Here is a 10,773-nt window from a genome sequence, read left to right on the forward strand (position 1 = left end):
ATGTTTTTTGGCTCGGTTCTGGATTCTTTATTGTTTGTTTATTTGTGAAATATTCTGTTTCGAAAAACGCGTTCACAATATTTTAATGTTGGCATGCAGATTTAACGCGTGTTTTGTCTGTAATAATATTGTGCAATAATATTGTGCATATTATGTTTGAATAAAGTAATTTTGTAAAACAAAGTGGTAAGATTGAAAATAATAATTTATTATAAAATTTGTCGAGTTCTCGCTAATAATCGCTTCTCTAATGTCGCGACATTCTATCTAGTTTTTACGATAGTAGGCTACACTGATTTGTTACACCACGTATGATCTTTAATTTTGCAAATCAGTAGGCCAATCGTATTGTTACATTATTTGCACAGATCGAAAAGAGCAGCATGGAGATATGCACAGGATCGTGCAGGTGTAGCATCACGGTGGATCTGGCTACAGGCACAGATATCAGATTTAGAATACAAAATTAGACAACATAACGATCTGCAACGGCAGATTAGGGCCGCGAAAGGCCTGGTCGTTCTTGAAAATGCAGAAACCGTTAATGGATATAGTGGCGCTCTACCAGGTTCTACTGGACGATGCAATTCGTCCGAGGGCGAATTACCAGCTAGTAGGACGCGTCCATTTGTATGGAATTTTTATAGAAAGCGAAAGCTTTTGCAAGTCGACAGGCTACACGAAGTTTCAAAGCGTGCAGCTAAAGCGTCAACAGTGAGATGCAATTGTGATCATGTATTGCCTGCATGTGCTTTATGTACAGGAAGGCTAGATCCAATGCAGCCACAAGAACCAATTGAACAGCTTTCTGTACAGGAACGTGTAGCACTTGTTGATTCCAGTTTTCATCCGGTGTTGTCATTCTCTGATGGTATGTTTATTTGTAAATATAATATAAATTGTTTAAATTCTTGTTCATTCAATATAAAGTATCTATATGTTGATAAGAACGTAATATGTGTATATAATCTAGAATAGATCTGTTCAATAAGTCTGATTTAGAGGCTTGTTTTGTCCTATATCTCAAAATTGAACTTCTTCCATAGTTCAACTTTTTTTCTTTTTACATTGGAGAAAAAAAAATAAATCGTACAAAGAAATTCAGTTCTGGAGTATGGAAAAAAAACAAGCCTTAGGAAAGTTCATGCGTTGTACACATTTGCAATTTATTAGAGTCTCTTTCACCAATTTTTGATTAAGTTAACTAATGATTAACTCACAGTAGCACCAATAGTTGTCTCAAAAGAGGAAAACAGAGGAGAAAATGCGATGCATTAACTACCCGTTGACACTTCAAATTAACTGTCAATTAGCTTAAGAAATTGAAAAAGACTTTTATGATAGTATTCAGAAATATTCTAGTGTAACTGATTTTTGATATAGGTTTGGTATAGGAAATCATTATTCCTTATTTCTTCTATTGTATCTACACCCTTAATCTTCTCTGTAGTTTTGAATTTTTTAATAAATTTTAATAAAAGTGCAAATTTGTTGAACAATAACGAAAATTTCTTTGACTATTACATCCTTTGTTTATTGTAGAAATTGTACATGGAACACATTTAGAAGCTATTATGAAATCAGTGGAGTGGCAGCAGAAAATGTTGAGAGGCAATTTGCGAGTTACCCGAGTGAAAGATAAAGATAGCAACGAACGAAGAAATAAGAAACTTCCTAATAGAACGAAATATACCGCGCGATTAAAGAAATCATCCTCTACTATTCTTACAGCACGTACGTATTACAAGGATGTTATTTTGCACAATCTATGTTCTTATTTATTAAAAGAGTGAGTCACTCTCGTTATTTTTTTCTCTGGTGTGAAATGACGTATACCTCTTTTAACAGGGATTAAGAGAAAAATGTTGAAAAATGAAAAGAGAAATAGACTTAGTCACGAGAGAAGCGTGCCTGGATTGAAGAAAAAAGTATCAAAGTTGCCGACTGAGGATGACGACGACGTTAGCGCACTTTCAAGTTCCAGCAAACACTCATCTCCAGTGCCTTCTCCATTGCAACATGTTACTGCCTCGACGGAGAAAAACGTTGTTAAAGAGAAAAGTTCCAATTCACATGGGTAAGCGCTGTTTGATGCATCGTTTATGCATCGATTACTCATCCATTAACGAGATCACTATATCGATTCCGCATACGAAGTTTTCCATAATATGGAATGCGAGTACCTATTTGAGAATATAAAATGGAGGATACTTATATTTCATATTCATGAAATCACCAGTTGCTATCGCTCTTATCAATTCAAAACAAAATACTAAAATATTTCACGAACTGTCCATGACTCATTTGTAATATATATTTTTTTTCAGGCGTTTGCGACAAAACTCGTACGACATCGATAATATAGTCATCCCTTATAGTGTCGCTGCTTCAACTAGACCTGAAAAATTACAATATAAGGAGATACTAACACCAAAGTAAGATATATATTTATATAATTCACAGTTGTTTCAATTTCTAAAAAAACAATTTCAACAAAACAAATTTAATTGACGTCATTATTATTTCATTAAAACATTTCTCTATTTTTTTTTTATCATTAAAGATGGAGATTGTGTGAGGAATCCGCGAAAATGGATGTAAAGAATGGTGTGATGCACAGGCCTGATGAGGACAGTGACGTAAGTAGATAATGAGATAATCGCTTATACGCGATAAAAAGCAACGCGGTAAAAAAATGAAGCAACTTATTATTTCCTCTTTTGTAACTCAATGATCATATGATTGACAGTTTGAAGATTTGTCGGACGAAACAATCGCCCTGAGGCATGAACGTAGTGAACGCGAAGAATACAAACGTAGGACATACATGCCAAACCAAACACGTATTCGTCATAATCGTCGTATCGATAGCAGAGCAGACAGCGGTGCGAACACGCCAGGTATGTTGCTCTGCGTTTATCATGAATTTTGATCATTATTAAGAGCTGTTCATTCAATTCATTTCAATTATATTATCTTTTTTCTTCAAGATATTTTTTTAATTAGTTGTCTTCGGCACAACTATTTAATAAAAAAATCGATGAAATTGTAGCTTTATAGGAAAAAAAAATTCTCTTTTAGATCCTATGTCGCCGCACGCGAGCAGTGACTTTGGTGGAAACGTGACGTCTCCAATCACGTCTCCACCTGCCACTCCGTCTCAGGTGCAGGACACAGAGTCATCGGGTTTAGATTCGCACCGATCGTCTGCTTTACAAAATTCTTTGCGACGTCGCACTATGCCCTCTTTGAGACTTGGGAAAGATGATACCACAGTCGCATTTACCGAAGATGATAACGAGGTAAGTACACGCGGTAATGATATCTCGTATCGTTTAAATAAATATCACGTGATATTGTAATGTTCCTGAAATTGTTTGATACAGATATTGCCGTATGAGCCAAGAGTATTCCCATTATCTGAAGAAGCTTATGACAAAATGTTGGAAGTGATGCCGGACGGACATTGGCAAGCTTCGTCGACGTCTTTATGTTCCCGCGAGGAAGATAAGGGCGATGATGTACGTACGTTGTACTTGTACTAATATCTCTTGCATCGAGTATCTAAGTGAGAAAATTTAATTATATAAAATGTATGTGGGTGCTAGTACTGACTATTAATATACACTTTGAGCCAACTTTCATGGCTCCTCTCGAGGCTATTTCCGGTAAGCAGTACCACTTGACGCTTCATACTTGTGTAACGTAATTCATTTTATTTTTCATCTCACATACACATAGACACACGCAATTAGCAAATGTTTAATGATGAAAAAATATCGCGTTAAATTAATGCGATCGTTACTTTCTATACGTTATAGAATTTTACACAACTCTAGTTTGCTCCTTGGTTCACGCAGCTGCCATATGAGAGCTTGCAACCTTAAATAGAATTTTTTCGCAAAGCGATCAATTGGGCCAATAGATGATTGCCGACGATGACAGTCGTGCTTAACTATTTGTATTTCTACGTTTCTAGGAAGCTGAAATGGATTCTCCCGAATCGGATTCGACCGAATCAGCTTGTTGCGATATAGACGGTGAGGATCCCAATGATCCCGAGTGGACAGTAGCTGACGATAGAGACACTGAAAAGGAAAGAATACGTCCGACGGCTAAAAGATAGGATATAAAACTCTTAATAAGTACAGTATGTCTACGTCGTTACTATATATATATATATATATATACACACACATACATATATATATACATATATATATGCAGAAGCTACCTGTCAATTGTTATATATACCTATCGGTCATGTAACATTGCACCTTAAGTTAATTATGAACCTGTAAAGTGTATTATAAATATAAATTTTATAACTTCATTCTCTCTGCTTAAATTAATGAAAAAAACCTTAATTAATTATTATTATTTTTTTTAAGTATTGCTATTTTGGCCAAAGCATTAGAATTTTAACGTCATATTACGTTTAGGATATGCATTATTAATTTTTTGCTCTGTTACACAAATAGTAGATAGTATTAATTCTCTGAAAGAAGTGGAATCTCATGACAAAAATTGAGCGGTTTTGTACAAAAAACTATATTTATGTTTGCGATCGAAGCTCTTCACTTTAAATAAAAGTGCCAATCGAATTGTTCTGTAGCACTGTACCTTCCAATACATACATGCTTTTTCTATTTTGTGAAAAAGAATTATCACAGTCTGCGTGACATACTCTACAAGAAATGTTAATATTACAAATAATGTACGTTACAGTTTTACTTATTATATCAAAACTTGTATTTAAATCCCTGTACATTGTCCGTAACGTAACTTTTGCACCTAATTTCGCAAACGTAATTTATGTAACAGTCAAAATCAGTTTCTTTAAGCATAGATTTTTTTTTTAGAATTAAGATAATCCTGTTTTAATTTTCATATATGACCGAGTCGTGTCTTAAGATATTACTATTACATTATACACACAGGTAAGGATAACGTTATAAAAAATAAAATTATAACAGAGAAATTGTAAATTTATGTATCATAAAAGATATTCTTGACATAGCGTGTGAAATTTGATGTAGAAACTACTAATATTAAAAATGTGTTATTAGTTAAATTCTGATGCTCTGTATTTTGACTGTTATGTTATCATTGGTATAATTTGTGAAGTATATATTCACTTGTTAATTTAAGCGTTCATATAAATAAAGTCTTGTGTCACTGTGATTTCGCAATTTTCTAATAGTCTGTGATACTACATGTATTTTCTTTCGTATTAAAAGTTTTATAACCAGGCAAAATGTCTACGAATTCTTAAAAGTCGCATGCGTTTCAATTTTGTATATCACTTTTACGAGATGCAAATAAAAATAGGTGACAACAGAAATTGTTTTTTCTTTTACAACATGCAAATTCTCATGCAAACATTTCATAATTATTACTTATCTATCTTCAGCATTTCTCGATTGTAACAATGATTAACATCACAAAACAAATGTTGACAGTTTAATCCAATTCTATATCTTTTTAAGTTTCACTTTTCTTTCGACTTGCATTAGCTTAACCGATAAATAATTATAAAGAAGATACACGTTTCAACACAATTGTATACGCATAAGACGCAACCGAAGAACATCTATTTTTAAATGTAGAATTATCAAAATATAAAATTGTTTTTATTTCCAAATTTTTTTATAATAAATTTTAAAATGTAATATAATAAATATACAAAAATATATATTAACAGCAGTGATAATCTGTCAGTGAAAAAAATATCATATATAATTAGATTATTTATTTTTGTATCTAATTGTATCTTGTATAAATCGTGAATTTATTCAAATATATGCATTCATTCAGTTCCAAAACAAATAAATTCAGTATCTAAAGTTTCTATATCTACTATAACTGCAATATGTGTAGAGGAAAATTTTGGAATACAAATCAGCCTAACCATCTGATTTTCTTCACCTACAAGTATTAAATGCATTTTAATTAATATTGTAAATATGAAGAAATATTAATTTTTTAATGTAGTATTTATCTCTTTTATAATATTAAATTACCTTTCCATAGTTTCGTTTCAAATTTATCTGTATTACCCACAAAGTATATATCCGGACAATAATTTATGATAAATGGATCTTTTGCAGAGTAAGGATATACTGGTAACGTGTCTGGTGCAGTCGGGCACATGTGTTTCCAAAGCAGCGTTTTTTCCAACCAATGTAAAGGAGAAATATTTGTCTCACCGGTTGCTTTTATAATATCTTCAATAGGCTGTCCACTACTGCCCATTATTATACGTTCAGCGATTTTGCCGATCCACGGATTAGTCGTACTTTTAAAGCTTTGAAATCTGAAAAATACCTTATTATTTCTATTAGAACTGTATTTGTACTTGGATTTAGGAAAGTCTTATAAATCCATAAAAATTTCTAAATTAATTATATATTGATTTATTGTAATGCTGCCAAAATCTTTTTATAAATAAATTGCAAAAGCAACTAAAATCAAATATATTTCTTTGCTATAAAAAAATAGACAAAAATTTTCAAGTAATTAAAAAATTATAATCTTGATTGAGAATGTATATCTAGACTGTAATAGATATATATATATTTGTATAATACCTAGATGTTAATGGTAGTATGCATGGATGAAGTGGTCTCTGTGGCAACATTGCGTTGGTGGGATCATGTTGACCTGGCATTACAATAATGCAACAACATTTTGCTATTTCGTAGAAAAACGAATCTGCAAGTGTCGTTGCTCTAGCAACTTCCTTCGTTATAGCGGCGTCTTGTGCCTTTCCTTCGGCATGTCCCATTAAAGTATTTGTTTTAGTGACAGTTTTGACCGAATTACCTATGTAGAATTTAGTAATACTAAAGCGTGAAAATGAATACGATTATTAAAGATATTAAAGATCCGATGTACCAGCAATAATAACTCGAACAATGTCAGTGGCATCTTCTTGCGCCGCTGCTTCTCCCGCCATCCCACATATCCATTCGGTTAAAAGATTTAACGATAAATTCGTTGAAGTATTTGCCAAATCAAGTCCAGATACGAATACCAGCTTTCCTTTGGACTTTGGCTGTGTAGATAAACTTCTAGGTACGCAACCAGGAAAACACCATTCCTTGATCTGAATAAAATATCATATATATGTATATGTATGTATGTGTTTTAATTTTAATCCACTTACATACCTCAAAGTTGCCATTCTTGTCTTTATGGCCTAAAATGGCACATACAACACCTGTGACATAATTCTTTAAATCTGCATCTTCGATCACTAATTTGATGCGCAGCATCTCATCTTCCAAAAAAAGTTGATCTTTTTCTGAGCAGTAGTTCGATTTTGGTTCAGACAATGTGAGTTGATGATCTTCGCTTAATTCATGTAATATCGATGGCTTACACTTTTGATGTTTATAGAGTGTACCAATTATCACGCATTCTTGTCTTTCAAAATCTTCCAATTCTGCTAACTTTACTATTTGAACATCTCCTGAAAAAAATATAGATGATAAAATTTTTATTTACTTGATCTTATATTGAAAATCACAAAATATTTGTGTATAAAAATCTTAACATCAACAATACATAAAGCTCACCCCATTTTGCAACAATTCGTGATATCAATGTCTCTCTCAATTCTGCCAATCTCACTGCATATATGCTACAGAATTGCCTGGAGAAATCAATCGATTTACTATCAAAATCACTGGACAAGTCTTCATATTGTACATCCTGTCTTTTAAATTCTTGTGAATTTTCATTTACCAGTTTTGAAGGCAGATTTTTAATGGATTCATCAGTTGTGTGCACCATTATTAATAAATATATTCTACATATTTAATAAATAAAAGAATTTCACATACTGTATATATTAATAAAAATATCTTATATACAATAAAAGGAACATTTAATTATCTTGAACCTTATATTGTAGATCACTTTGATTCAACACAATAATGTGCTTCAATCTATGTATTTACATTATTGTACATTTGTATGATATATTAAAATTGTAAACAAATTCAATAACTACTAAAAGATATATTTGATCTTCTAATTTAATTACTCTTCAACAATTCCTATACAACAGAGACATCCCCAAGATATCCTTCAAAAAGCTATGTTGTATTGTTTTTTTTAAGAACGTATTTGCGACATTGATATCCGATGAAATAAAAATTTACACAAATATTGTTTGCAATACCATTTATAGTATAGAGAGATATATAAGCGAAACTGAATATTATAAATTATTTCCTACGATTACTCCACATTTCATCTACATATCTTATATTCAATTCTAACCTTTCTATCCGTATCTTTTTTTCGTATTTTCTGTAGATGTTAAAGGCTTATCTTTCTTGATATTTTTAATATTGATTCGTATTGTTTGATAGCACTTAGAAATACACGCGATATTTATTTAAATATAAGCAAATGATATCACACGCCATGTGAGGCGTCTTTCCCGCCTTTTTTGTCTTTGTAAAATGTATGTATTATTGAAGAGGCTACATAAACATAAGGGCGATATTTCACAATTCGATTTTAAATACAAGTCTAGCCTTAAGATTTCGTCCAACCAATGAAATATCTGCACATTTCTGAACCGTACGATTTTAATAGATTATATTTTATTAGATTGTAAATAATAGATTATATTTTAATAGATTGTACCATTTTTTGAATTGAACGATTTTAAATTTAAGAATTGAATTTTTTACTACCATTCTAAAGTTTGTTCCACTATGGTTTTATTTTTTCTTTATTCTTTGTAAATTGCACACGTGGAATCGATGGATGCGCGACAGCCAATGAATCTCGGTTTACTTCAGATTTGGCTTTCTTTTCTCATGTAGGATAGTCAATTGGTAGTCGTGTTGTTCTTGAAGTGTTATTAGCAGCTCCAACAATTTCAGTTTTCAACAATTTTTTTCTACAAGTTTCATATATTTTTTCTATATATATATTTTCGCGAGGTTCCTTTTCTCACAACTGTATTCTGGAGAATATAAAGATTATAATAATAAATAAATAAAAGGTAATATTGTGAAGGTAATTAATGATACTTGAAAATTACACGATGTTGAATAAATTCAAGAAAAGATAATTCGAATCGTTTAAGTTTTTTCGATGCGGCAGCACGTGCAGAGAAAAAACTCATATATAGTTATATTACCGTTTTCAAGTTAATGTTTACGTGAATGTAAATTTGTTTCTTTTACATAAATCAAAATTATGTAAAATCATCATCTCGAGAGATTTCTTAGTCACGTTGATATCTTTAAAACATCGTATTGTACATATTCCATGATTGGAACGAGAGATTTTCGAATGGCGTGTTTAGACTTTTTTTTTACGAAACGTAAATGTTCGATTTCAAAAGCGAAAGCATTCACAAAATATAATGGAAGAATAAGAAAAGGAATAAAGAAAGGATAATTAAAATAAATAACGATTCATTTCATATTTATATTAAATTCACTTTTATATATTCGAATATATAAAAATTTAACTATATATATATTATAAATTTCCAATCTTTATTATAAAGATTATAATATTATTGTTAAGGAGTATGTACGATGTTTATCTCAAAAGCATACAAATGATAATGACTGAATTTGCATGGTGTTAACCTGTTGATAAACACAGTTCTTTATATAGATCTCTATTATTGTCCTAGGAAGAATATATTGATTGATCTCAGTTTTATTAAGCATATAAAATTAGATTCAATGGTAAGTTTCTAATCCAATTTACTTTATTTGTTTAACAAATATATTTAATTTTCAAATTAATCTCTAAGAATATCTTTATAGGAGGACTTAGGCGATGATACACAGCAAGAAATATGTGATATGCTTAGTAAAAATGTAGATGTATATTTGGTAATTAGACGAAAAAAGATGACTTTATACCTCGATATGCCGGAAAGCACTCAAGTTATTAAGCTCAAGAAAATGATTGAAGGTAAGACGTGATATCTCAAAAATTAATAAGCAGAGATGTAATGGCAGAAACATTTTCTTGATGTATTAGTGCAATGAGTTACACGATTTTAATAAACACATTAATATTGAGATGAATATATACATTTTACAGCTATATTTAAAGTACAGCCACAGGATCAACGACTATTTATCATGTTTCTAAATAATGGTCATCTTGATGAATATAAGGAATTATCCGATTCTACTGCACAATTGTTTCAATATGGATTGATTTCATCAGCAGCAATGGTAACGAATCCTGCAATAATTGGATTAGCTATACGACAAGAGGATGGTTCGTTTGAAAGTCTCGAAGTAACACCATACTCTAACACAGAATGGCCAATGCCTCCAAATGATGATGATTTAGAAAAATGTGTTGCCTATAATGAAAAGTATGCGAAAATGCTGGAAGAATTTCTGGAAAAAGGTCCAAGTAAAAGAACATTGAAAACGAAATGATATAACATTGCACTAATCGACATGAATTATGTTTTGTGTCAGTTGAAATTTCACATAATGCAAAATGAGAAAAGTGTATTATAATAACCATAGTATACTATACTGTAATATAAATGTACTATAAAACACACACACACACACACACACACACACACAAAACTATAAACTCCTATTTTGTAATTTATAATGATAGTATCGATATTGCCAAGTAGCTTACATCGCTTATAAAGCAAGAAAAGTTAATGTTTTACATACAATAAATATACAACAATATTTTTGCATATTTATTAATAAATTATTAATAAATATACACAACAATATTTTAATTGTATAT

General features: G+C 31.1%; 3 protein-coding genes across 9 annotated transcripts in view; 2 read left to right on the forward strand and 1 right to left on the reverse strand.

The window, feature by feature from the left end:
• Positions 1-4,126, forward strand: part of LOC108691327 — an 11,550-nt gene extending 7,424 nt beyond the window's left edge. For all 6 annotated transcript variants that reach the window (XM_018199018.1, XM_018199016.1, XM_018199020.1 and 3 more), the window contains exons 4-12: positions 369-871; positions 1,543-1,734; positions 1,849-2,077; positions 2,328-2,435; positions 2,564-2,639; positions 2,750-2,900; positions 3,082-3,302; positions 3,387-3,521; positions 3,980-4,126. In XM_018199018.1, the coding sequence (XP_018054507.1) occupies positions 369-871; positions 1,543-1,734; positions 1,849-2,077; positions 2,328-2,435; positions 2,564-2,639; positions 2,750-2,900; positions 3,082-3,302; positions 3,387-3,521; positions 3,980-4,126 (1,762 nt within the window). The remainder of the gene's footprint in view (positions 1-368; positions 872-1,542; positions 1,735-1,848; positions 2,078-2,327; positions 2,436-2,563; positions 2,640-2,749; positions 2,901-3,081; positions 3,303-3,386; positions 3,522-3,979) is intronic.
• A 1,683-nt stretch (positions 4,127-5,809) lies between these two features.
• LOC108691310 (DNA polymerase delta small subunit-like) lies at positions 5,810-8,385 on the reverse strand. The gene is made up of 7 exons (XM_018198984.1): positions 8,290-8,385; positions 7,581-7,813; positions 7,173-7,474; positions 6,898-7,108; positions 6,591-6,825; positions 6,024-6,316; positions 5,810-5,928 (listed from the first exon to the last, which is right to left on the reverse strand). The coding sequence occupies exons 2-7, from the start codon at positions 7,795-7,797 to the stop codon at positions 5,810-5,812; spliced, it is 1,377 nt and encodes a 458-aa protein (XP_018054473.1). The 5' UTR covers positions 7,798-7,813; positions 8,290-8,385.
• A 603-nt stretch (positions 8,386-8,988) lies between these two features.
• LOC108691314 (transcription elongation factor B polypeptide 2-like) lies at positions 8,989-10,694 on the forward strand. 2 transcript variants are annotated; one of them, XM_018198989.1, is made up of 4 exons: positions 8,989-9,025; positions 9,671-9,725; positions 9,807-9,957; positions 10,090-10,694. In XM_018198989.1, exons 2-4 carry the CDS (start codon positions 9,723-9,725, stop codon positions 10,437-10,439), a joined length of 504 nt encoding a protein of 167 aa, XP_018054478.1. In that variant the 5' UTR covers positions 8,989-9,025; positions 9,671-9,722; the 3' UTR covers positions 10,440-10,694. The 2 variants fall into 2 exon arrangements, with proteins under 2 accessions (XP_018054478.1, XP_018054479.1); XM_018198990.1 differs by lacking the exon at positions 8,989-9,025 and adding an exon at positions 9,026-9,039.
• The last annotated feature ends 79 nt before the right edge of the window (positions 10,695-10,773 follow it).

The sequence above is a fragment of the Atta colombica genome, unplaced genomic scaffold, assembly GCF_001594045.1.
Source record: "Atta colombica isolate Treedump-2 unplaced genomic scaffold, Acol1.0 scaffold45, whole genome shotgun sequence".
Taxonomy (NCBI): domain Eukaryota; kingdom Metazoa; phylum Arthropoda; class Insecta; order Hymenoptera; family Formicidae; genus Atta; species Atta colombica.

Coding starts and splice junctions, on each gene's coding strand:
- LOC108691310 (XM_018198984.1), bottom strand. CDS start 7,797: ATGGTGCACACAACTGATGAATCCATTAAAAATCTGCCTTCAAAACTG. Junction 6,826..6,897: donor TGTTCGAGTTATTATTGCTG/GTACATCGGATC, acceptor AATTCTACATAG/GTAATTCGGTCAAAACTGTC. Junction 6,317..6,590: donor ATACTACCATTAACATCTAG/GTATTATACAAA, acceptor GGTATTTTTCAG/ATTTCAAAGCTTTAAAAGTA.
- LOC108691314 (XM_018198989.1), top strand. Junction 9,958..10,089: donor GCTCAAGAAAATGATTGAAG/GTAAGACGTGAT, acceptor TACATTTTACAG/CTATATTTAAAGTACAGCCA.